General features: G+C 42.0%; 2 protein-coding genes across 3 annotated transcripts in view; both read left to right on the forward strand.

Moving 5' to 3' along the window:
- Window positions 1-11,241, forward strand: part of DCAF7 (DDB1 and CUL4 associated factor 7) — a 30,485-nt gene extending 19,244 nt beyond the window's left edge. Inside the window, exons 5-8 of one of the 2 annotated variants that reach the window (XR_014019309.1) lie at window positions 1,691-1,900; window positions 2,871-2,988; window positions 6,247-6,482; window positions 11,169-11,241. Coding sequence is in view for 1 of the 2 variants with exons in the window: in XM_081270910.1 (XP_081127036.1) it covers window positions 1,691-1,900; window positions 2,871-2,988; window positions 6,247-6,419 (501 nt within the window). In the remaining variant the exon portion in view is untranslated. Of the gene's footprint in view, window positions 1-1,690; window positions 1,901-2,870; window positions 2,989-6,246 lie in introns of both variants that reach the window. The other variant, XM_081270910.1, reaches the window with a different exon arrangement.
- A 6,924-nt stretch (window positions 11,242-18,165) lies between these two features.
- On the forward strand, window positions 18,166-26,719 carry TACO1 (translational activator of cytochrome c oxidase I). Its single transcript, XM_081271711.1, has 5 exons — window positions 18,166-18,603; window positions 20,347-20,453; window positions 21,731-21,858; window positions 22,541-22,718; window positions 23,003-26,719. The coding sequence occupies exons 1-5, from the start codon at window positions 18,333-18,335 to the stop codon at window positions 23,201-23,203; spliced, it is 885 nt and encodes a 294-aa protein (XP_081127837.1). The 5' UTR covers window positions 18,166-18,332; the 3' UTR covers window positions 23,204-26,719.
- Window positions 26,720-27,587: the final 868 nt, after the last annotated feature.

The following is a 27,587-nucleotide window of genomic DNA, read 5'->3' on the forward strand; positions in this document are numbered from 1 at the left end:
TTCTAAGAACAGGGAGAGGAGGAAAAAATACTTAGCTTCTCTACTTTCCACCATCCATTTCCCACAGGGCCTCCCGTGGTTGAACCAGTCAGAAGCAGCCCACAGCTTGGGACTGCCAAACTTAACCTGTAGGAATCAGTTCCCTATGGTACAAAGAGGAGCAGCTGGGGGAGAACCAGGAATGGATCTTTGCATACAGGCCCTGGCCCAATGCCCTGGCCTTGACAGAATGAACCCAAGGATGGTGACTCTGAATTAAACAGAAATACTTCTTAGAATCTTTGATTTCTCTCAGTCTACCTCTCTGTCTAAATAAAGACTCATTGGAAGGCTTTGTGGCTACTTGGCAAATCATAGTAGAGGAAGGTTTAGTATGTTAGGGAATTGTTACTGTCCTTTTGTTTCTGATTAATCATACAGGTGGAGAATGAAGAAACAAATCACTCAAAACTGATCGATCTTTGTTACTGAGCCTCACTGTCCCTGGGCCCCTGTGTCTCTGTCCCCAAGAGTCAACCAGAACTGGCACCAGAGCTGGCGCCATAGCGCACACATACTGCTAAACATGTCTGTCTTAAAGTAGCTGGACAGCACTTGACCAAGCCTTGAGGTTCAGGTGTGTTAGGCCTGGGTGCCTCCTATTGATAACTGACCCAGGTCCCTTTTGAACCACACTAAATCTCTGCCATAGAAAAGCATAATTTCTTCACAGTCAGCCAGAAAGAAAGGAACTAAAGAGGTTGGATTGAAATAGATACTCATTTGGCAATGTCCCTCAGTAGGCAGAACCTTAGGAGGGCGGGAGCTACAGTGTCTAGAGAGAAATTCCACCCATGTCTCCCTAGAAGTCAGCTGTCATTGTTATCTTGACTGTAGAGGGTTGGTTTTGGTTGGCATTTGTTTTTCTGTCTCTCTCCGCTCATCTGGTGCTGGCGTTATCTGTCTCTCTCAGTCCCTCTCTTTCTTTGAAGTTCTCCATTACTGTCTCTCTGTTTCCTCATAGGCATTAGTGATACACAATGTTTGCAGCAAATTATAAATACAAAAAACCTGTATTCATTCATTTATGAACGTAAGCCCTCTAGGAGAAGAAAAACATGTCCTAGGGCAAGAGAGTGATCCTAAACTTTTGTGAATATAGGAAAACCTGAGTCTCTCATGATTCAAAATTGCTATTACATGTTTCTTGCAAATGAATCTTAAGTCAAGGTGTCATAACAGAACCAGCTTTACTGCTGTTAAGTAGCCACAGGAGGGCTGGCTTTCACCTCTCACATTCATGACCTTAACCATAATGTGGTCATGGACCTGCCTGTGATTTCCTACAAGTGAAAGCCACCAGAACCCAGGAAATAAGTGTCTCAGTCTTGGAGTGTGGCAGAAGATAGCCATTGGCTCTGACTTCCACTGAGCCTATGTATATTGAATTCTTGTTCAGAGTTATTGTACTATGTTATTTGTACCAGGGTATGTGCCTTTTGTTTTATCACAGGTGTTGGAGGAAGAAGACTTAGAAATCAGGACTTGGAAAGGGTGTCAGAGCTCTGGGTTCCAATACTCACAGACACCATTTGGGCTTATTTATTTGCTTTGGTGTTTTGAGCTGGGGTTCATATAAAAAAAATTTCCCTGATACAGGAAAAGGAGGCAACAGATCTGAATCTGACTGAAGTTTCTTCCTCATCAACAGGTCTATGATATTGCGTTTAGCCGAGCTGGGGGTGGCAGGGATATGTTTGCCTCTGTGGGTGCCGATGGCTCAGTACGGATGTTTGACCTCCGCCATCTGGAACACAGCACCATCATTTATGAAGACCCACAGCATCACCCACTTCTTCGCCTCTGCTGGAACAAGCAGGACCCTAACTATCTGGCCACCATGGCCATGGATGGAATGGAGGTGAGCATACCATGCAGGCTCACATAGGCCCTGCCACCTAACTCCATCACTTCTTAGTATATCTTTAGAAGACTGGTTCTCAGCTGATGGCAATTTTGTACCCAGGTGATCTTGGGAAATATTTGGAGACATTTTTGGTTGTCACACACGGTGGGAGGCAGTTAGTACTCCTGGCATCTAGTGGATAGAAATCAGGGATGCTGATAACATCATACAATGCAGAAGCCAGTTCCCAATAAAGTGTCATCCTACCCAAAATGTTAATAATACCAAGATCAAGAACAAGGACTTTGTTATGATCTTCTACTAATCTGAAGAATTGGAGTTGGGACCAAAACAAGCAGAATCTATAAAGCAAACCAAATCATTTGTGTTTATAGGGTGAGTGAAAAACAGGCAGTTTTCCCCATCTGACTTCAGCAAGCAGATATAGAAATGACAGTGACTTGATGAAAGGAGTAGGTTGTTGGTAGAGATGATGCAGTAGTTACCTTGGTTTGGTGAAGTGGATGCCTCAGACTTCTTACATCTCAGCTTCTATTTTGGTGAGGCTCTCATTCTGCCTAGCTGAGATGCACAGAATTATTACCATAGGCACCTACCAGGGGCCACAGTAGTAGAGCTCTTGCCTGGCATGCGCACAGCCAGGGTGCAATCCCCAGTTCTGCATAGAGAAAAAAATAAAATCTTAAGCACCTACTGGGGTTTGGTGTTGTCCAAATTCACGTTACCTACTCCTTCTTTTCCCCTTTCCTATCAGTCTCAAGGCCTGATGTTGTTCAAAATAGGGACTTTTTTTGTTCTTTATTTTCTTATTCCTCAACCCTTGGGAAATCTGCCTTTAATATTATTTAAATCCACAAATGAACAGTTATGTTAAAAAAATTGTGTGTATAGTGTGTTTTGCTTGTTTCTTCTTTTTTTCTTTCACACCTTGCAGTTCCTGGGCATTTTGCTTGTATTTCTACAGGTGGTGATTCTGGATGTCCGAGTTCCCTGCACACCTGTTGCCAGGTTAAACAACCACCGAGCATGTGTCAATGGCATTGCTTGGGCCCCACATTCATCCTGCCACATCTGCACTGCAGGTAACCGTGATGGGGAGAAATTAACAAGGGGTAGTGAAGAATCTTTGACTCCTGGGTTCTTAGGAATATAATTCGTACTGTTTGTCAAGGTTAGTTTTAAGAGATGTACACAAAGTAACTAACTTATCAGGAGCCTCTCCACATTTCCAGATCATCTTTACCCTCAGTGGAGATCTGAGCATTATCCATATACTAATGACATTTTATATTAAAATATAAATATATTTGATATTTATATTAATAAATATAAATATTAAATTTGTATTCGTTGAAATATAATTAAAATTAATAAAGTATTTATTAATATTAATATAAATATATATGGGGTTGTAGTTCAGTGGTAGACACTTTTCTAGCACATGAGAGGCACTAGATTTGATCCTCAGCACCACATAAAAAAGATAAATTAATGGGCTGGAGACGTGGCTCAAGCGGTAGCGCGATCGCCTGGCATGCGTGCAGCCCGGGTTCGATCCTCAGCACCACATACCAACAAAGATGTTGTGTCCGCCGAGAACTAAAAAAAATAAATAAGTATTAAAAAAAAAAAAAGAGAAAGGTATTGTGTTCATCTACAACTAAAAAAATATTAAATAATACAGGGGAGGCTGTACCTCAAAGTCCCCTGGGAAACTTAGGTTCACACAGGGAATGCATATTCAAGAAGAGGCATCCCTTTTGGGTGTAATAGAATCTTTGGAACTGTCAAGACTTCCTACCTTCACAATAACAAATCTTCAGGAAGCTCTGAATGTATTTTTTTTTTTTTTTGTGAGAAAGGAGAGAGAGAGAGAATTTTTTTTTAATATTTATTTTTTAGTTCTCGGCGGACACAACATCTTTGTTGGTATGTGGTGCTGAGGATCGAACCCGGGCCGCACGCATGCCAGGCGAGCGAGCTACCGCTTGAGCCACATCCCCAGCCCGCTCTGAATGTATTGAAGAGCACATAACCTTGCATGATCAGTATCATGTGACTTATGTTCTCATTTCACCATTTTTGCAGACCAAAAAGAGTATCCCTTAAAAATATGATGGTTGTCAGTGTAACTTTTATTCTAGAAATAATGCAAGTCTGTTATTAAAAATGAAAATGGGAGCTGGGGATGAGCTCAGTTGGTAGAGTGCTTGCCTCGCATGGCTTCAATCCCCAGCACCAAAAAAAAAAAAAAGACAGAAAATAATGCAGAGGTATAATAGGAAGGTAAAAGTCATTTTTTTCTCCTTGCTGTATCATTTCCACCTCTGAACCACACTCTTTATAGGTGACTTTTAACAACAGTTGGTGTCTTCTTCTGGACCCTTTTGGTGTATACAAGCATATACATACCCCCAAATATGAGCACACATCCCATTATTTTATGCAACAGGATTCTACTCCAGTCCCACAGCATTCTTCTTTTTTTTCCCCAGTGCATCAGGCTTTGTGTATGTGTATTGGGTAGGGGCGGGGGGTGCGTGGTAGGGATTGAATCCAAGGGTACTTAACGACTGAGCCACATCCCCAACCCTTTTTATTTTTTATTTTGAGACAGGGACTCACTAAGTGCTTTAAACTTGCCATCCTCCACCTTACTCTCCTGAGCCACTGGGGTTACAGGCATGTGCTACGCCATGCCCAGCCTATCAGGCTTACTTCTACCATACTTTTTCTTCTCCTCAATAATTACTAGCCTTATGATGAATTTTATCCATTATATAGTCAAAGAAGCATCGAGGATTGATGGTTTTCTGCCATCATGGTATTACATTGACTAGCAGGAAGCATTTCTCAATTATAGCCCTCTGCTCATGGCTTCACATCTCATTGAGGACCACTTGGAGGCTGCTGCCACCTTCTAAACCCCATGTCATGGTCTGCCTTCTTCATTACTTCCCTCTTTTTGTCCTGGAGTATGGATAGGGAGGGAAAAGGAAGAAAAAAGTGTCATTCTTCATTCATAGAGAGTAGTACTGGCTTGGCAGATGCCCTACCTTCTGCTCCAACAGTGTGCCTCCGCCTGGCTCCCTGCTGTGTGTATGCTGCACTTGTTTTGAGACCCTTCCATTGAAAGAGCTGTTGCTTAAGAGTACTTTATTGAGCATTAAGGACAGGATCTCAGGGCTTTGGATGACTGAGGGTTTGAAGCAGTGCCTCAGATCTCTTGTTCCCAGGAAAGGGATCTTATACTTTGCCCATGTTACATGGACTTGATAAGAGACCAGTGTTGCCCATGGTTAGCCTAGTCTATCAGTTTATTCAGATTCCTTGTATATCCAAGACTGGCTTTCACATCAGGATGGATGATGTGAAGGTCCTTGTTTTTTTTTCTCTCAAAAGTTTTTTTTTTTTTTTTTTAAAGATAGAGTGAGAGGAGAGAGAGAGAGAGAGAGAGAGAGAGAATTTTTAATATTTATTTTTTAGTTCTCGGCGGACACAACATCTTTGTTTGTATGTGGCGCTGAGGATCGAACCCGGGCCGCACGCATGCCAGGCGAGCGCGCCACCACCTGAGCCACATCCCCAGCCCTCTCTCAAAAGTTTTTTACTTTGGCTATAAAAGTCCTGTGATCAGCTTGGCATGAGCCTATAATCCCACAATTTGGGAAGCTGAGACAGAAGGATTGCAGATATGAAGCCAGCCTTGGCAACTTAGCAAGACTCGGTCTCAAAATATAAAAAGGACTGGGGATGTAGCTCAGGGGTAAAGCATCCTGGTTTCAGCCCCCAGTACCAAATAAAAAGTAATGTGACCACATTACAGTTCACTTAGGAAATGGAGAAGAGTAGAGATAACCTAGTCTTTCTAATGTTACCATCATTCTCGTTTTGATAGATTTCCTTCTAGTCATTTTCATAGGCTTATATTCACATTACATTGAATCATGAGAGCGGGATCTTTAATCACTCAGGTATTTTTTAGTGGCTGAAAATGACTTCCTCTTTTGGGATCCTTTTTTTCCCTTGCCCTCTCCTGATGCCTGAGCCCAGTGAGAGGTGTTCATTTAGTCCTGATCTAATGTCCTAACCCTGGTGCAATGTGCATGGGGCCTGAGGACATACGTGACCTGGAATAAAGGCTAGACCTGAGCTTGCCACTCACTGACTGCATAGCTGTATGACTTTGGGCAAGTGCCTTAACGTTTCTGAAACTGTTTCCTCATGTATAAAAAAGGGTCTTAAAACAAAACCTTCCTCACAGGTATTGCTTTGTCAGCTGTGACTCATTACCCATTGCCTGAGTCGTGACACTGTTTGCTCACTTTCTTTGTCCATAGCGGATGACCATCAGGCTCTCATCTGGGACATCCAGCAAATGCCCCGGGCCATCGAGGACCCTATTCTGGCCTACACAGCCGAAGGAGAGATCAACAATGTGCAGTGGGCATCCACTCAGCCCGACTGGATTGCCATCTGCTACAACAACTGCCTGGAGATACTCCGAGTGTAGTGTTGGTGGCACCTCACCCACAAGGCAGGGGCCTCTGTGTTTCCCGTCTCTGCCCCACCCCAAGTAAGAAGAAACATGTTTCCAGTGGCCAGTATGTGTATTGTTGCTTTGCACCCACTGTTTCCAAAAGCTGCTCTAGGAGTTCCCGGCCAGTCACCCCTCACTCTCTGTGCCGGACTCAGTGCTATGTGGCTCCTCCTCAGCCCAGGGCTGAGTTTTACTGTTTTCTCTCCTTTCTTCTTCTCCTTTGCTGCCTCAATTAAACATTTCTGTATATTTGTTTGTCATTTGTTGTGTTAATGAGCACTGGCTCTGTTGTATCCATCTGCCCTAGCTGTCTCTATCTGTTTGCTGCCCAAGGCAGCAGTCCATGTCTTCCCCATCCATGTCCATGTTAGCACTTAAGCGGGAACAAATTCAAAGTTGTCTTTTCTCCTGATATCAGTGTCTTCAACAAATCTCACTTTGTGTATTTTTTATCTATCAGGCTAATTTTTTTATGAAAAGAATTCCATTCTTCCTGGTTTCTTCCTTTGTTTCATAGTCCTCTGTTTTTGCACCTTTTTTCCCTCAGTGCCTGGAATGGGTACTGGGTCCTTGATCCCATGAGCAGTTTACCTTCCTGAGTCACTGCTTGAGTGGCATACATCCAACCAGGAATCTCAAACTGCCTGGTGCTCTGAACTCCACCAACTCCTCAACCTTTTCTCAACCTGGCCCTTTTCAAGGCCTTTCTGGGCTCCAGGACAGATGTAGGAGGCCTCTGTTACACTCTGAAATTCTTGTGTCAGGCCCTATTAGGTACCTTTGGGCACTTGTTAGAACTGAGGTAGGCAGGTACCTGGAAGGACCAGGCTAAAGGGGAATTGTTTCAGGAACACTGAATTGAGATTATGTTTTCAGTACCTAGTTCCAGAGTCTGTTTTTCCCTCCAGACGTAAACCCTGGGCTGCTCCATTTCAGAAATGAATGAGAGGCAGGAATGATCTCTAAGCTGAACTTGGGTATTGGTTTCTTGAGCTTCCTGTGCCTGATGGGATATTGGCCCCTCTGGATTGAGTGCTCTGAGCAAGTACCTTCCTGAGAGATACAGTCCATGCGTCTGATCTTGAGCGAGATCATTAGAGTAGGGGATACAGGCAGTTCATAAGGGATGGACTAATCTGCTGTGATGATCCCAGGCCATCAAGTAAATAGCCATAAAAGAATCACAGGCTCCAGGGTCAGCCAGCTAAGAGATCTACCCTTATCTGTCAAACTCACCTTCACCCAGTTTACCCTCTGAGCAGTATTGGACTTGTAGTCTGAAGTTGTCTTTGTTGACTTACAGGTCACAAATGTCAGTTTCCGTTACATGAATGGGTTTCACAGAAGAGGCTTGTGTGTAATTCCAACTTTGGATGAGCCCTTAGTGTGGGCACAGTTTGTAATGTGCTCTGAGGAGAGTTCACCTAGTTTGTCAGGCTCTACCAAGTGCCTGAAGGTTTTTTAGACTGAGTTGCTTGTCTAAGATTAGGAGAGTAGCAGGTCTAGAGGCCAGTGGTTTTGTCCTCTTGGGATCTCACCAAAAAGTAAATGTTAACTTCATTCTTCTGAGCCTTTAAACTCTTATGGTTGTCTTTCTTTTCCACAGCTGATGGAGTAGTATGCCAAAAGTCATAGCTTGCTTTACCACACAGGGGCTTGTCCCATAGGAGAGCCTTTTCTAGTTGGGGTATTTCAGCTTTGACCTTCTTACTTTATCATTCTGATTTGGGGATCTGTTTGGCCATCTACTTGAGGTTGACTTTTCTGCATTTACCACCAGCTTTGCATTGTATCATTTGAAGATGTAGAGTGAGCAATTCTTGGTTGACCCTCCTTCTCTGCTTTTAATTGTGTTTGCTAGTGGTTATGGGGTCTTCTCTAAAGGTAGCAAGTCCAGCTGATGGCTATTGCTCTAGGAGGCCCCCAGTTTCTTTCTGTGGAGAGAATCTGCAAAGTGATAGCAAGGGCTGGTCTTGCTGGGGATGGCCTATCTCTACTGAGTTCTTTTTTGAGACAGGGTTTTTCTATGTTGCCCAAGCTGGTCTCAAAATTAGTCTCCCAAGTGGCTAGGACTACAGGCACACGCCACCATGCCCAGCTTCCACTGTGGACTTAAACCTGGTCTGAGTGGCAAGGAGATTTATTAACTGGAACTCAAAACTAGTAATTCAGAAAATATAATTAGCAATAGTTATTAAAATAGATTTTGATGAGGTAGCTATTTACCCAGGAAACCACCTACTTCTGATGTTTTTTTCCCTCCTTGCCCTGTGGACTTCCAGACCTGTCATTTTGCTGTAGGCCCTGAAGTGCAGTCCTATTCTTCTGTGCCCCACTTGGAACAAAATTGAGACTTCACTCTTGCTTCTCTTAGCAAACACATATACACACAGTTGCCAGGTTACTGATATTTTAAAGATCCAGGTCTCTCACCCTCCCATCAGGAACATAGCCTTAGGGCTGAGGTGGGGATTTCTGTAGTGTGAGGATGTAGAAAGTCTTGAAATTTTAGTTTCTAAAGCAGATCTCTTTAATTGGTTTTGGTTCTCAAAATAACAGTCAACAAGGGGGCTCCTGATCTGTTCTTCTTGAGATGCTGCTAGGACTTCACTAGGGAGGCCACAGAGGCATCTCTGAGCTCTGGTAGCTGTGATGGCCCTTTGACTTATCTTGGCAGGCTGAGCTTCAGGTGTCTTTGCTTCCAAGGAAGGGTGGAATGCTGAGTCAGTTAGACCTCAGGTCTCTTAACAATCAGAGAGCCAAGCTGGTGAGTCCAAGCATTCAGGGGCTTGAATGATGGACTCAGGAAGTTGAAGTCCTCTCCTTCCAGGGAGGAATGAGCCTGCAAGGTTAGGACTTGAAGAGAAATGATATTTGATGACTGGTGAGAATTCCATATAGAATCAGGTTCAGCTCAGAAAATTGGCTAAGATTCAGGAAGAACAACAACAAAAAAAAAAATTCAGAGTCCTACAATGTGTTTACAATAGTTGAAATTTTAGGAGGAAATTTTGGACATGGGAAAAAGTGGTGTTTCTGTGGATGAAAGGAGGAAATGTTAGAGGGCATTTCAGATCTGAAGTAGGGATTCAGAGAGTGTTTTGTGGCTGTGGAATCAGGCTGCCCTCATCCTGAAACAGCTGAGAGCTCTACCCACACTTGTTAAACTCGCCCCTGAGCAGTATTGAACGTGAAGTCTGCCTTCCTGGACCAATCAGTGGTGCTGGGTAGCTATGAGACAGGATGATGGCTCAGGTCAGAGGGGTCCCCTCCCTGCAGCAGGCAGCCATAGGCAATGTCTGGTGGGTGATAAGAATCCACAAGCATTGCATGTCCTGTGACCATTCCAGACCATGGTTCTTCTTGATTGTATTGCACAGAGGTGATAAGCAGTCATATTTCCCTCCTCCTTTTTGTTTTCTTTTTCCTACCCCTTACCTTTCCACTTTAGAACCTTCTCCCTGCTGCAGCCTAGACTCTAGAATCCTAGGCTCTAAGGACATACAAGAACTGCAGGGTTTACCAAATGTGGGAGGGCTTCTAGATTGCCCTTCACTTCCCCATTTTAAGAATGTGACGTCTCTGGTCTGTCTGCTTTGGGGTAGAGAACTGACCCAAACACAGAGAATTGAAGTAGAGCCTTTTCCCTTTACTGTCTGCACTCCAGGATGAGGAAAGAGGGTCATGATTGATGCTTAGGTTGAGTTTTCTGGGAAGAGAACTGAGCTGAGCAAAGCAAGGTGAACCTGGGCCAGGCTTTCCGAGAGTCATCTTCTTTGTGCTGGCTGTGCCACTGCTGAGAGTGTCTTATGTTGCACCTTGCCCACCTCACCCACCTCACCCTATCCTCCCACTGTTGTCATTGCTGCTAATGGTCAAAGTCAAATATGTGGCTACATGGGATGGGCCAGGTCCTTTTGGACTGCTTTATCTGGTTGTCAGTTTTTAAAAATGGAAACATGCAGGTGCCTTCTGAAAGAGGCTTGGACTGGTATGTCACACCAGAAACAAATAAGCTAAAGAAAGTTGGACTCCAGAAGGAAGATGGTGACAGTTTGTGTGACAGCTGGAAAATATACAAGCACCCACATTTGGGACAAACCAGTGAAGATGAACTTATGGTCACATCTACTATTTAAAAGAAAGGTTCTCATCTTGGGTTGATTGTAGTATACAGTGTGTTATGAAAAATGTTGAGCTGAAGCTTTGAATTGCTTTAGTCCAGTATAAATCACTTGCTTTGGTTCCTGTGTATTTTATGACCCCTCTGACAGTGATTTTGCCTCGTTCCCCACCAAGTGTGAATTTGTAGCATGATTGTATAAGCCTCGATGTAGAAAATGGAGATTTCTTGTTCCCTAAAATGTTATCTAACCAGTCTTTCTGTGCCCATTAGCCTAGTATGTCTGAACTTATTTTCTTGTTATATATCTAAAATTTCCCTCTATCCTGTAGGTTTTGTGGCATCCCCTTGTCAGGTGGAGAGGAAGCTACCCCTTACAGAACTGTACTGTAACTGTTTTTCTTTTATGAATATTATTTTCACAGGACTGATTGTACACAGGGCTTGTAATAAAATTATAACACTGTGCTGTGAAACCACACTGAGGATCTCCACTGAAGGCCACTTCAAAGGCACTTGAAAGTGGAATGTTTCTATGACTTTAGTTCTTGTTTCCTAAGTATATTAAACCTAATTTTCACCCTTTCATTCTGTTTCAGCCTCCTGTATAAGAAGTACCGTATTTTCTGCCCATCATACTTTGTAATAAAACTTGAACATATATAGATTGAATTTCTTCTTGTGGTGAATTCAATTCTTCCCAGTTTGCCCTTTTGGTAATGTTTCAGAGACACTGGCTGGAGGATTAAACCCCACCTCAGCCTATTACACTTATCTGACAGTCCAGCTCATCACCTCTTGCTCTGTTTTGGTCACTTGCTTGTTATTTGGTTAACCAAACACAGAGCACCTACTGTATGCCAAGGATTGTGTCCCTCAGACTGCTTACACTCTACAAAGGGAGACAAATTACAAATAGTTTGTAATGTTACTACAATAACAGGGATGTGTTCAGGCACACTGGTAGCCCTGAGGAAGCCGTGATTGGCCTCTGCCTGGGTGGGAGCCAGAGAAGATTGCAAGATGAGGGGCGCCTGACTCGGGTTTTATATTGTTTAGTTTTCAGCACTGGGGACTGGCAGTCTGCCATGGAGCCTGACTAGGAATTTGAGTAGGAGTTCTTTGGAAATAGGGGATGTTACTTAAGGCAGAGAGAACACCCATATGTAGAGGCAAGAAAGAACTACATATTAATGAATTGTGCATGTGAAATTGTGGGAAATGTAGCTAGAGAGGTAAGCAGAAGCAAATCAGGGAGAGTTTTGTGCTTTGCAAAAATGTTAGACCTTATACCTAATACTCATGTATGAGACATTGGGAAATTTACATAAAATGAAGTCATGAACAGAATTGCATTTTAGGCTAGGTATGGTGGTGCACATCTGTAATCCCAGCAGTTAAGAAGGCTGAGGCAGGAGGATCACAAGTTCAAAGCCAGCCTCAGCAACTTAGTGAGACCCTTTCTCAAAATAAAACAAAAAGGGCTAGGAAGAGAACTGAGCTGAGCAAAGGGCTGGGGATGTGGCTCAGTGGTTAAGCACTCCAGGATGAGGAAAGAGGGTCATGATTTGAGTTCCTGGTACCAAAAAAAAGGGCATTTTAGAAGGATAGGCAATGAAGCCTCTGAAAGGGTAGTGAGATGGGGAGTTGTGTCATGCTGTATTAGTCAAGGTGAGAGAAAACAAAAGCCTGAACTAAGGCAGGAGCAGCAGAGATGAGAAGGACAGGGCACAGTGAAGGAATATTCAAAATTCAGTAATCTATTGACTTTGAAAAACAAAGAGATGATAACTTCTAAATCTCATATCTGGACACCAGGCTCTTACAGCTGACTCGAGAGTTCCAAAGCCATGCCAGTTTCTCAAACCTATGATCCAACATGGTAAGATGGGGAAAAGTTTCCTATCCCACTGCTATACAATGCTGTGCAGCCCGGATGAAATGCAACCCCCCATTTATTTTAGCTATTTGTTCCTGTTAGTCCATTTTAAGAGAAGCAAGGCAAGGTTAGTTTAGTGAGCCAGTATTCAGCAAGTGCCTGCCATTGCAAGAGAACATGGAATTGAGGTAACAGGTTCTTGAAGACAAGTGTGTACTCAAGAATTTAAAATTCCCGAGCACCCACTGGCTCTGTTGGAACTGTGCTATGATCTTACAATGCATGTTTTATAGGAAATACATGATTCTGCTCCTTTGTTTTTAAGGATAAAACCGGGAGAGTGACACTTGACTGCAGTCTCAATTGGCTAGGTAAGGTGAGGCTGTGCAACAAACTCCCAAATCTCAGTGACTGAGCACAACCAAAGTTTATTTTTTGCTTACACAAAGTCCTTTGACAATAGATCAGCCCTTCTCCACCTTCATCTGGAACATCTGGCCTCCCAGTCACTTTGGAAAGGGGAAGTAATATTTTTCAGGTAGGCCTGGAAGTGGCTTACTCCTGCCCATGTCTACCAAACTCAGTCACATGGTTCCAACATAAGGAAAGTCAAGAAATCAAGTCTTCTGTGGGCCCTGGAAGAGGAAATAAAGTGACCAGTAAATAGTAATGTCTTTACAATATATCATAGGGTGCACTACCTGGAATAACAGTGTCATTTGTTGAGAGCTGTTTGAACTGGACAATACATGTTTGAACCTAATAGAATGATACTTTCTACCAGTCTTTTACCTCCAAGTTTTATTTTTTTCAGTTTTTTAAAAAAATATATTTTAAGTTGTAGATGGACACAATATCTTTATTTTATTTGTTTTTATGTGGTGCTAAGGATCGAACCCACTGCCTCACGTGTGCTAGACAAGTGCTCTACCACTGAGCCACCACAGCCCCAGCCCTTCCAAGGTTCATTTTTAAGTGATTTCAGTGATCCTGACAATCAAGCCTCTGGAGATAGTTCAGTCATTTGTGAATTGGTCTTGAGGAAGTAAATAGCTCAGACTGAAAAAGCAAAAAAAATCTGGGTATGTAGCTCTGTGGTAGAACTAGTGTGTGCCTACACCTTGGGAGTGATCCCAAGCCCTGTCAAAAAAACAAAATACACATAAAAACAGCTACAGAGTCAAAGCAAATTATATTTCTTTCCAAATCACATGCTGAAGCTTAAAGTGTCAAAAACACACATTTTTCTTCTGAGTGACTACTCTTTAAAAAAATTCGCCAAGAAACTGTTCTCTAAAATCATAGTTTGCTGTTTGAATCCTGACTGTCTTACTTGGAGGAGCTGTCACTTTGACAGAAAGGAGCATAGCCTTGATTTCCAACCCAGGTATAGGGCTTCCAGGCAGAGGTTTGTGAACACAACTTTAAATTTATCTTAACTTTATATCTGCTGAGGAGACTGATGCCTTGGGCCCTCTGCAGTCCAAGCAGATGTCAGCAGATTTTTGCATACTCTGTGTTCCTTTGAGCCTATCAAACTGTTTCACTTAAATTTGGCTAAATCTCCACCTTCCCCATAATCCTATAGTAACTGTCGTATCCTTTACTTGACAAGATACCATCCTCCCACCATTCCTCTGGTGTGTACTCTCCCCTACTGCAGTGAGCAACAGCTTGACTGTTGGATGACAGGTTTGCCCCTGGAGGGCTGGTGATGATACAAGAACAGTCGCAACCTTGTTTGGTTTCTGCACTTATTTGTGAATATGAATTCTATTAATTTGCATTTTGCTACTAAGGTAACATCATAACTACATTTAATTATAAAACGTAACATGAATAGCTAGTGAGCACATAAAAAGATGTTCAACATTATTACTCAAAAGGGAAGTATAATCAAATCAATGAGAACACATCACATCCCTCAGATGGTAACAATTACAAAAAGATAAATTTAGTGAGGGTGTGAGAAACTGAACCCTCATACCTTGCTGGTGAGAATATAAAGTAATGCAACCACTTTGCAAAGCAGTCTGGCTGTCCCTCAAAAAGGTAAAACATAGAATTGCGACCTGACCTAGAAATTCCACTCATAGATATATTCCCAAGAGAAGTGAAGTTCCCAAGTTTACACATATTCACATGTTCATAGCATCATTATTCATAATAGAATGTGGAAACGTAGATAAATAAAATGTGGTATGTTCATATAATGGTATATTATTTGACAATAAAAAGGAATGAAATACTGATGTGCTACAACATAACTGAACCCTGAAAACATGCTAAGCAAAAATGTAGTGAATCACAAAAGATCACATAGTGTATGATCTCATTTGTATGAAACGTCCAACAGAGGCAAATCTACAGAGACAGAAGCTAATGCCTCAGCAGTGAAAATTGGGAAGAAATGGTAGTGACTGCTAATGGATATAGTGTTTCTTCTGAGAATGATGAAAATGTAAAATTGATTATGGTGATGGCTACACAACTCTGTAAATATACCAAAAATCATTGTTTACTTTTAAGTTGATGGCCTGTATTACATGTGGGATGTATTAATAAAGTCATTTTTTTTCAAAACCTACTATGGGCACAGGAATAGTATCATAATGGAGAGACATAAGCATTTTGATACAAAAAAGGTAAGTACCAAAATACAAGCATGCATGAAGGGTTATATGAGGGCAGAGTAGGGCACCTCAGCCCAACCTGAGAGTTTGTAGATATTGATCTTAAGATAGGAAATAATGCTTGAGCTGCATCTTTTTTTTTTTTTGTGGGTGAGTGGGGAGATTGAATCAGGGATGCTTTACCACTAAGCCACATTCTTAGCCCCCACTTTTGTTTTTAATTTTTGAAATCAGGTTTCACTAAATTGCTTAGGGCCTTGCTAAGTTGCTGAGGCTGGCCTCAAACATGTGATCCTCCTGCCTCACCATCCTGTGTCACTGAGATTATAGACATGCACCATCAAGCCTGACAACCTGAGCTACATCCTGAAGGAAGAATGAAAACTAACCAGGTAAAGTGAAGTATAATAGAGCCCAGCAAAGACATAGGTCTGGGGGCTGGGGATATAGCTCAATTGGTAGAGTGCTTGCCTAGCATGCACAAGACCCTGGGTTCAATCCCTAGCACCACCAAAAATTAAATAAAATTGTGCTAAGGACAAAGCATTTAAAAAAAAAGACATAGGTCTGTGCTTAAAAGGAATTGGGAGAAGTATTAAGAGCAATATGGTGTTGCTAATCTGCAAGGAAGAGGATGCCTGCCTGCGTTCATCACTAAGAAGCCTGGATTTTTTTAAAAATTAAATTGCTGAGCACATTGGTGCACACCTGTAACTGCAACTACTCAGGAGGCTGAGACAGAAGGATCACAAGTTTTAGGCCAGCCTAGGCAACTTAGCAAGACCCTGTCTCAAAATTTTAAAAAGACTGGGGTATAGTAAAGCTCAATGATAGAGTGCTTGCCTAGCATGCTCAAAATCCTGGCACTTATAGCACCACACACACACACACACACACACACACACACACACATTCCTAAGTGAACTATTAATTACAGTTAAAGGGCTAAGGATGTAGCTCCGTGGCAGAGCACTTGCCTAGCATGCTACAAGGACCTAGGTTTAGTCTCTAGCACCACAAGAAAAAAATTACAGCTAAAATTTTGAAGAAGTTCCATAAGAAGGATCACTGAGAAGGTGATAGCCAAATTGGTAGATGATAAAGATTTCACCAATGAGACAACGAAGGCATTTTAAACAGAGAAGCAAAGAGGTGATAAGATTTTGTACTCAGAGCTGAGCATAGTGGTGTACCACTGTAATTCCAGTGAAAGGGTCAGGTGGTGGGAGCTGAGGAAGGATACAGTGAACTCTTTCCTCACACTGGAGTGCAGCATCAGGACATGAGACTGCAAAATGAGTAGCTGGATTAGGGAGGTCCTTATGTAATAAAATAAAATGATAAATATTAACAAAATATAATAAAAATATATAAATAAAATAATAATACATAACAAATAAAATATAATAATTAATAATAATAATAAATCTATGTCTGTGTGCTTTACATCTATTATCCCATTATCCTGACACTGGAGAATAGGTGTCTCTGGAGAAGGATCCTAGGAGATCCCAAAGGGAAGGGGGGATTTGACTCAGTACTAGCAAGATCTTTTCCTTAAATGATGGAAAAGAATTTCAAGTGTGTATCAGTCAGAGGCATAAACAGAGGTCTACTTCCGGTTATTTAGGAAGGTAGATATGTGTTCAGGGAGAATGCTGACAATCTCAAGATAGATGCTTTTGGGGGTAAAGCAAGGAATACACATTCAAGTGAGAATACAGGCCATCTTGAGAATGCGAGATGTGGTTTGGAAATTCTGGCTGTTTATTTAGGTACTGGGGATTGAATCTAGGGGTGCTTTACCACTGAGCTACATCCCCAGCCCTATATATTTTGTTTTTGAGTCAGAGTCTCACAAAGTTGCTTAGGGCCTAAGTTACTGAGGCTGTCCTCAAACTTGCAATCCTCCTGCCTCAGCCTCTCAAGTCACTAGAATTACCAATTGTGCCACTGTGCCAGGCTCTGGCTCTTCTTTTAAAAGAAACTTGCTGAGAGGAGGTATGAGAAAGATATCCGTCTAGTGATCTCGACAGTTTATGGTGGTCTGGGCAATCTCAGGATCCTTAGGCGATGTGTTCTTGATTGTCTGATCAATAGCACTGGAAAGTCCCTTAAATTATAGGTTTCTCAAAATATTACATCTCTCTTTATTTAACATATTTATTGGGGGGGGGGTGTTGATTAACAACAGTGCAAAGGTAGAATTACAGATTTCACAGGAATTCGTGGGTGACTGGCCTAGGAGACACTGGCTTAGGGAGTGACTGGCCTGAAATATTATGCAGAATTTCTTTTATCTTTATGTCTCCTTTCTGCCTATATATTTTTATTTATTCTATTCTACCTCAATCTTAGATTTTATATCTAAGGAAGTGAAAAGTAAAGGAATTTGCCCCAGGTTGCACTAGTATACGAAACAGCCAAAGTTTGAACTCAGCCTGTCTAACCCCACAGGGCAGAAATTAAAGCAGCGAGTTTGACTACAAAAGGCTCCTCTCCCCAAAAGCCGGTGGCTCATCTGAATGTGCCCTAATGAACCTTTTGTGTTTAGGAGCTTAATCACTATGATCACTGCTGTCATTTATATTAGAATTTATTACTTTAAAGCTCAAAGGGCTTGTGTTGTGTTTTGAACTCTTCTACGTTGGTAAAGTTGGTATCCTTGTTTATAGCCAGAGAGTAAATGTAAATGAGTCAGAGAGTAAAGGTCTAGATAACTCACTTCTCTGAGGGCGGCTTTCTTACCTTAAAACGAGGCAATTAAACGACATATTTCTTTGCAACAGCAGCGGACGACCTATAATTCTGGACTGGCTCAGTGTTAGGAAGGAATTTGGAAGCAAAATCAGTTTCATAAACCAGATGTATCCCTATTAAATCATTGTGGGACATAAAGTTCGGTGCTCCCCCAAGCAACCCGGAGGGACTGAACACTAGGTCACGCCTCAGACTCACTCTTGGGAACCACAAAACAGGAGCCAAGTACAGTGAAGCCACGGAACGGACTTTGCGGGCGATGGGGACCTGTTTTTGAAACGGACTTATGAGAGGAAGTGCACTACTCCTTCAAGGTTCCCCACATCTGGCTGCCGGGAGGACAGTGCGGGGGTCATTCCTCGTTAGACTGCTACAGGCAGGCGTGACCGGCGGAAGCAAGCTCAGCGTCCAAACCTACTCGTTCCGGCAGCCGACAGGACGGGCTCATCTTAGCCGCTGCTTTTGGAAGTTGCAGCCAAGAGTGGGAGCCGATGGCGTTTTGGGCTGCCGCCAACGTGAGCAAAACAGCTGCCCGATGCTTGCGGGCGCGAAGCCCCGGGTTCCCTGCGGCTTCTCGGTTCGCCTCCCACCCAGAGTCTCCGGGCTACGACCCTGTTGCGGGCAAGAAGCTGCACCTTACCGCGGCGTCCCTCGCCGGGCACAACAAATGGTCCAAAGTCCGGCACATTAAGGGTCCCAAGGATACAGAAAGGAGTCGCATCTTCTCCAAACTCTGTCTGAGCATCCGCCTGGCGGTTAAAGGTGAGAACCTGATAGCCCCTTCTGGCCGCCGATGCCCTCTCCGACCCTATTGTCTCGCTTGCCTCCTGGGGTTGCGCTAGGGTGCACCCTGATCCCGAGACCTTCATTTTATTTTCTTTCCCCAATTACCACTGTTGCCCACCTCATTAACCTTCAGAACCTGTCTACATTGGATGTCCCTCATTCACTCTTCCAAACACTTTTTCTTGTTAAAAAGGGAGCTGCCCTAGAAAGAAAGATAAGAAGTAAAAATGACTTCATCCAAGTCTGTAGCTAGGAGCTCCATAGAAACAAATCCTCAGGTCAGATATATGTCTCAAACCCAAGCCCTCTGCAGTTGCTTCTTGTAGCACGTAGGTTGTGGCAGAGGCTGTTGCTTGCCTAAGCCCCAGTTTGCCTCATTAGGGTTTCTTGAGACATATTTTCTTAGAAGGTAGGCTTGCAGCCATATATTTTCCCAGTTTGTAGCCACCCTAAAAAGTCTGTATTCTTTTTAGTGTCAGACACCCATAGAAGTAGAGAAAAAAATCCTGTAAAAAGCAGGGACTTTGAAGTCAGGAAGACTTGGATTCTACTAATCCAAGACCTTCCACAAGTGGCTTAACTTTGTTGGGTTTTAGTTTCCTTTTCTGTAAAATGGATTTTGCCTGCTTTTAAGTAGTTTACTGAACATAATAAGCATTCATTTAATGTTAATTTGCCTTTAGAACTCCTGCCTGGTATTTCTTTTTGATTCCTTTTCTTTTGAATTCTGTGTGCATGTATGTATGTGTTTTACTGAAGGGCTAACACCAAGAGCCATTCACTCTTGGATTTTTTTTCTTTTCTTTTTTCTTTTTTTTTTTTTTTTTTTCAGTACTGAGAGATCACCCACATCCTTGCACATGCTAGGCAAGAACTCTACCACTGAGCTACATCCCCAGCCCTTTTAAAATTTTTACTTTGAGACAGGGTCTGACTAAAGTGCCCAGATTTGCCTTGAATTTGGAATTCTTCTGCCTCAGCCTCCTGAGTAACTGGGATTACAGGAATGAGTTGGCATATCCAGCTAAGAATTCTTGATATTAAGTTCAACTAACAGTATGGAATGTTTATTTCCTGACAGGCACTGATCATACAAAGATTATGAGATACAACCCCTAGTCTCAGAGACAGCATACTTACAATGTCATGTGAACATTTCAGTAATTATGCACAAAGTAATAGAATAAGAGCAAGGAGTATTAATAAATCTAGGAGATATTGTTATCATCAGTGTCTCTCACCATTTTATCTAATGAAAAGTAGAGTTTGCCAAAACCTAGCAGAATGATAACCATTCCCAAAGACGCAGAGAATTAGAAATTTATTTTCCAAAATACTTCCTATATTCCATGCAGGTACTGGATACATTGTTTTTTGGTTTTTGTTTGTTTGTTTTTGGTACTGGGGATTGAACTCAGGAACTTGACCACTGAGCCACATCCCCAGCCCTACTTTGTATTTTATTTAGAGACAGGGTCTCCCTGAGTTGCTTAGTGCCTTACTGTTGCCCAGGCTGGCTTTGAACTCCTGATCCTCCTACCTCAGCATCCTCAGCAGCTGGGATTACAGGCCTGTCTACTGTGCTCAGCATGGGTACATTGTTTTAATGAATGAAATGGTAACTTGCCACTGTTTTGGCTGGAAGTAGGGCTGTAAATCCCTTTTTTCTCCCATGCTGTAATGAGATATTTTTGCTGACTCTTTTTTTCTTTATTTCAGAGGGAGGCCCTGACCCTGAGAGCAACAGCCACCTAGCTAATATCCTAGAGGTGTGTCGCAGCAAACATATGCCCAAATCAACAATTGAGGCAGCGCTAAAAATGGAGGTGTGTCTTCAGTTTAATGTTCTTGTTACTGAACACAGTTCCCACAGGGTCTGTTTGGAAGGCTACCAAACACTCCTTAAATTATCAGACACTCTCAACCCAAGTGCCTCTGGAGTTTGGAGGAGCACAGTCAGGAGCAGGATGAGTAGATGGTGTTCCAGAACTTCCCAACCAAGCTGTGATGGAATGGGATAGAAAGAATGGGCACAGTGTGGGGAAAGCCCTGATATTAGTTTGAAGAAGGATTATTTTTCTTTTTCAAATGTTTATGCCCTGTAGAAGAAAAGCCAGTAGAAGGGGAAAGGGTGACAGCGATAGTGATGGTGGGAGGAGCAGGGATGTTGAACTCCTGTGAGGGGTACCTTTTCCTCTGGGACAAGGAAGAATGATGTGAAGGAGTTAATAATCATCTTAATAGCTAGTGTTTATTGCGTGTTTATGCCAGGCCAAATACTTTGCTAAAAACTCTATATGCATTATCTCAATGAATCCTCAAAATGATCTTAAGTGGACATTGAGGCACAGAATCTTTAGGTGACTGGACTTAGCTCAAACAGAAAATGACAGACTTGAATCAGACTCCAGAAACTATGCTCTAACATTAGACAGAGGCAGAGATACAATTTTCTTCCACCCAGGGTCCCTGTATTTCCTTTGTGAAAGAGTAAGAAAAGTCATCAGTTGAAAGTTCCAGAAAGGTGCAGGACAGGGTGCTTGAAAAGAGTAGTAGAGATTGGATGCATAGACAGGAATAAGTAAGAGGTGTGGGGAGTCCAGATGAATTTGGTTATTGGCATTCTGGAGTGTTTGAATTTTGAGTCCATGCTATTTTCACCAGCTCTTAGGACAAGGCCCTGTTGTGTGATTTTTATGCATCAGTATTCAGCAATCCAGGGGTAGGAGCATTGAGACTTAATAGGTGGGTTTCATGTGAAATAGGATGTAGGAGGATGAATCCTGGTGGGGGTGACTTGGGAGGTCAGATGTGGGATTTGCCTGGGAGGGGAGGAAGCAGAATTCAGAGATGGCTGATTATTCAAGGGACCAGGGAAACAAAACAGACTCCCTTCCGAGAAGGGGTGATATTTTCAGTTATCTCAAAAGTTGGTCCCTAGGGCCTCCTCTGAGAAGGTGGGGACAGAAATAAAGACTTGAGAGTCCAGGCTACAGCCTAGAGGCCCATCTTATGAAGCCAACTTTGTGGTGCCCGTGGTTTGGACTTGGCATGTAGGAGGGAATTGGGAAACAGGAAAATGTGTTTGTGTTGTTTATTGCAGAAAACTAAGGGCATTTATTTGCTGTACGAGGGTCGAGGCCCTGGTGGCTCTTCTCTGCTCATTGAGGCATTATCTAACAGTGGCTCCAAGTGCCAGTCAGACATTCGACATATCCTGAACAAGAATGGGTAGGTGTGTGTCTAGGGGAGAGAAGTGTGGGAGGGAACAGAGCCTTCTGGTTCTAATCTATGCAAGGTAAGTACTGTTGACTTCTTGTGGTATTTCAAATTATAAGCATATCTTCTCCTTATTAGAATCCACTGGCATAATTGGATTTTTTAAAATATTTTTTTAGTTGTAGGTGGACACAGTACCTTTATTTTATTCATTTATATGTGGTGTTGAGGATCGAACCCAGAGCCTCACGTGTGTTAGGAAAGCACTCTATCACTGAGCCACAACCCCAGCCTGGCATAATTGATTTGATCTTAATATATTCTGTTCTAGGAAGGATCCAAAAGACATGTTCATCTGTGTAGACAGGATCTTTGTTCCATTATCCCATCTGTAGCTATATAATGGTCAGGTCTTAAAATGTTTTACCAGGACTGGAGTCTTTAAGACTCCAGGAAATAATTAGCAAAGTCTTTGTATCCTCCAGACTCCAATCAGGGCAGAAAATAGGGTGGGGATGTTCTTGGACTATTCCTTACCCAGCATTAGCTGCATCTTCTTCAGGGAGGGAGCTGCTCCATGTCCATGTTTGCTCTATAGGCCCAGTGAGGAAGAGGTGGTGTTAGAGTCTGTGCTTTGTGGAGGCTGAATGTCTAAAGGCATCCATGCACTCTGGCCCATTTCCTTTCTTCTCAGGGGAATGATGACAGAAGGAGCTCGTCATTCTTTTGACAAAAAGGGGGTGGTTGTGGTTGGAGTGGAAGACAGAGAGAAGAAAGCTGTGAACCTAGAGCGTGCCCTGGAGCTGGCAATTGAAGCAGGAGCTGAAGATGTCAAGGAAGCTGAAGATGAAGAAGAAAAGAACCTTTTTAAAGTGAGTTTGAAGTCTTTATCTTTGGTGGGCTTAACATGCCTCTCTTGGTTTCTTCCTGTGCCCCAGGGTACAGGTGAGGAAAAGAGTTCACATATTGTATGAACATTAATGAAATGAATACTGGATAAGGGGCCTACTCTACTGAGGATGATGAGAAGGAGTCAGAATATTGAAAACTGTGAATTTAACCCAATGATATATTACAGTACAGCAGTTCCACTTGAGACTTTGCAAAGTTCTATCTGGCTTTGTTTTAATACCTTCTGACTTTCTTTTATCCCTAGTTTATTTGTGATGCCTCTTCACTGCATCAAGTGAGGAACAAGCTGGACTCTCTGGGCTTATGCTCTGTGTCCTGTACACTGGAGTTCATCCCCATCTCAACAGTGCGACTGGCTGACCCCGACCTGGAGAAGGCTGCTCATCTCATCCAGGCTCTTGGCAACTATGAGGATGTGATTCATGTCTATGACAACATTGAATGACCAGGACATATGTGCTTGTGGGCTCCTTCTTAGGCAAGGGACAGCTCATTCTGTAGCACAGGCATCTGCAGCAATCTTTGAGACTGAAGCAGGTGGGAAGCCTAACAGGTTAGGAGGTCAAAGGCCATTACTCGTGGCTTTGAAGCCAGGGGAATCACACTTTCCTGGGACTGCTTTGTTGGCACTGCTGGTATTTCAGAGCCCTCCTGGATGTAGGGTGGGATCAGCCAGCTGGTCTGACTGTGATCTCAGGTAGTTGGCCCTTGTGGGAATTGTAAACTCCACAAGGCCCTATATATTGAAAACTATTCTTTGTGTGTGGGTACGTCTATGTGTGTGTTTATGGTATTAGGGATTAAATCAAGGGTGCTGTACCACTAAGCTCTGTCCCTAGCCCCTTTTTATTTTTTAAGTTAGGGTCTTGCTGCCCAGGCTGGCCTTGAACTTGGGATCCTCCTGCCTCAGCCTCCTGAATCACTGGGATAACAGATGTGCACAACCATGCCCAGCTGGAACCTATTCTTAAATAATGACAGTGGTTGATCTTGGTTGCTGCATTGCTGTTGTATGGCTCTTGAGCTTTTCTGCATTCATTTGGGTATTGGACTTATAGACTAACTATTTCAGTACTCCATGCTTAGTTCCGTCCTTCAATTCCAGATTTTTGTTGTTGTTGTTTTGTAGTACTGGGGACTTCACCCAGGGATGCTTTACCACTAAGCTATACCCCCAAATCCTTTTACTTTTTACTTTGAAACAGGGTCTCACTAAGTTGCCCAGTCTGGCCTTGAACTTGTGAGTCTTCTGCCTCAGCCTCCTGAGTATCTGGGATTATAGGCATACCCCATTATACCCAGCTTGTTGCTTATTTTTTTGACTGGCCATAGAAATATGGTTGTATCCAGGTACTCTGTGGTCTAATACTGGTCTTATGGCTTAACACTGATATTCATTCATTTAACTATTATTTCTCAAACATCTACAGTGTACAAGAACTCTCCTTATCTAGAGCACAGACTGCTCAGCTGGCACCTTGTGACCTCAGAGAGAAAATGCAGGACCACTCTCTATAGGAGCTGCCAACAACAGTGGGGTGTGCTGTGCATGTATCTTCATTTGATGTGGCCTCTGTGCCCTTCTGTCACCAGAGAGCTTAAGGTTCTAGCCCAGTAGAAAATTAGGTTTCAGTGATAAGGGACTCCCTAGGACCTCTTTTTCCTGACCATTGTATGTCCTGAGATTGGTCAGAGTAGACCTGTCAGAAGATTGGGCTGCTCCCCAGAAAGCCATCATCAAGCTGAGTTTGAGTGCTGCAGGTACCTAGGTCACCAGCCCCAGCTCCTTTCCATCCCATATGTGAAATGATGGGGCCCTAAGAACCGAAGAGGTCATGGAGACAGAAGGAAGAGTGAAAGACTGAATCAGAAGCCTGGGTATCTTTTGTTCCTAGTAGTAACTTCTGGGTTCAGAGGGGCCAGGAAGGCCAACCACGAATGCCTATCAAGCATTTTGGGCCTGGAGTGCCTTTTGGATCCCTATTATCCACCTACTTGTAAGTTATTTAAGCTATTTCTGAGCTCATAGTAATTTTCCTGAAGGAGCCTCAGGTAAATAAGGATAGAAAATAACCAAAACCAAATTGACTATAAATGATAACTTTAGCTTTTAGGAACAATAGATGACTAATTTTACAATGACCTTGACAACCAGAGAGCAATGGCTGTGGGCAAGAAAACTGATTGAATAATCCAAGATGATGTCAAACTATATGCCCTTGTATCTCATTATTCATAGTCAAACTACTACTTGGAATTCTTTATTTTGTAGGAGATAACTCATCCAGACAGCTGATTAACATATAATTAAAATATAGTATAATTTTAAGTTTATATGAGTTTATATGCTGCTTCATACCCAACAATTATATCAAATAAGCCAAGTATATTATGCACAGTTGATCTCACACAAAGCAGGTGAGAACAGGTTCTAACACCACGTCTTATATTAATAGACATTGTTTATAAAGTATCTCTATTTTTGGAAATGTTAAATATAAATTAATTTGGAAGACTGATCATTTTTAATCTGAGAAATATGTATAAGGAAGCCTACTCTTATGTAATAATATAATAATATAATAATGTGAATTGGCTTTCTCTAGCCTAGTAGATAGAATTTATTAATATGGATTGTTGCGTAACCAGTTTTCTTACATCAAGGCTACTTGCAGAATTGCATGGTAATAGCTTCTGTTGAAGAAGATGGCTCTGCACTGACCCCTGGCGGTATCCTGCAGTCTCTTGCAGTTAATGTACAAGAGGAAATGAAGGAACCCTTTCTTGAACCTGTTCTGCTGTTTCTAGATCTGGTAAAGAGATCTTGAGCTATTTAAATAAAAATTGTCATTTCGATATGATGAGGTATTATGCTGCCATTAAAAATTATTTTTCAAAGAATATTTTTGTCAGAAAATCTTTACATATTAAGTGAAAAAATGATACAGAATTATAGAATACTAGAGTGTGGTTCAAGTTTTAAAAATATGTATTTATATAATATCCATATATAAGACTGTTAGAAGAAAGTGTTCCAAAATTTCAAAACTACATATCTCAGAACGCTGATGTTGTTACTGTTTTATTTTTTATAATCATTTATTACTGTTTTTTTTTTTTTTAAATTATCTTTTAACTAGGGGACATACTTAAAAAACAAAACCTACACAAATTATTTTCTAACCAGGGAGACCACATCTGGGTATGCAGGAGCCAGATAGACCTTAAAATCAGAGGAATGGGGGGTTAGGGTTGTAGCTCAGTGTAGAGCACTTGCCTCGCTCGTGTGAGGCGCTGGGCTCAAATAAAAATAAATATAGGTATTGATTGTGTCCATCTACAACTAAAAAAATATTTTAAAAAAATCAGAAGAATGGGGTCTGGAACTGACTTGCTTTACCTTATTATTGGTCATTTTCTTAGCAACACAAAATCATTCAAGGACTTGAAGCCATATTAGGCTTACATTCAAGTGTCCTTTTGGTGGAATGGAAGTATTTGTGACAGGCTCTTTCCACTGCCTTTATTGTTTTAATAAGTGCTATTGTGTGGAGCTGCCTTCCCTCTGCCAGAGGCCCTGACTGAATCAAAGAGGACTCTGCCTCTAACCAACTGTGGAAATTCAACCCCTTGGTTGAGTTACTTTTTTCCCTCTGTAACTTAGAGCAAAGCAGTCAATAAATCTCAAAACCCTAGGATCCCCTGACTCCCAGACTTTTAATTGAATTCCTGCAGACTCCTCTGGAGATATTGAGGAGAAAAAATTAAAATGTCAATAGGTCTAGCATATGCAAGTGCTACAATAGATTACACACTAGTCTTGACTAAACCACTTTCTTCTACCATGCCTAGCCAGTGAACAGGAAAGCAATTTTTCCTTTTTTACCTTTTTTTTTTTTTTGTCTATACCAAAAAGGTAACATTATTTTGTTTTGTTACCAAAGATTGAACCCAGGGATGCTTAACCACTGAGCCACATCCCCAGCCGCCCCACCGCCCCCCCGCCTTTTTTTGAGACAGGATCTTGCTAAGTTGCTAAGGCTGGCTTTGAACTTGCAATCCTCCTGACTCAGCCTCCCCAGCTGCCAGGATTACAGAAGTGCACCACTGCACCCAGCTGAAATTTATTGGGTTTTTTTTGTTTTAAGTTAAACCTTACAGAAATATACAAGAACAAAAGTCCCATCTAAACCTACCTGCTAAGATACAAACAGCATTAGTAATCTATGTTATTCTATTCTTTGGAGCCTGTCTTCCAGGAAACTAGCTCTGCCAGTCACTAATGACCTTGGACAAGAACTTAGCTTCTTTGCATCTGATAATTCATATGTAAAATAGGAATAATAACAGTACCTATACTATTTAATATGTCAAGCACTTAAAATGGTGTCTGACAATAGTTAAGTTTTTAGTAAATGTTGGCCTTTTCCCCATTAAGTATGAATGAACATTTTCTAAAACTAAATTGTGATCATCCTATACACTTTATAACCTGTTTGTTTTCCACTGCACAAGATATTCTGGGTAGCTTTTAGCATTAGTATGAAAAAGTCTCTTCATTCTTGTTAGTAGCTACCTCATACTCTTTGGTGTTAATGTGCCATAATTTATTGAACCAGTCTCTTATTGTCTACTTACAAAAGATACTGTAATGAATGTTCTTATTTTGCTCACTTGTAAAATATATTTTGTGATGAGTTTATAGAAGTGGAATTTCAAAATGAAAAAGCAATTTTTATTTAGAAGTAAATGTCAATAGTTGTAAAAATCTGCTATGAAATGTATGTTACCTTGATGACACAGACAAACTAACCAGTTGAAATGGTAAT

Source organism: Spermophilus citellus, assembly GCF_964194105.1.
Source record: "Spermophilus citellus genome assembly, chromosome: 17".
Lineage (NCBI taxonomy): Eukaryota > Metazoa > Chordata > Mammalia > Rodentia > Sciuridae > Spermophilus > Spermophilus citellus.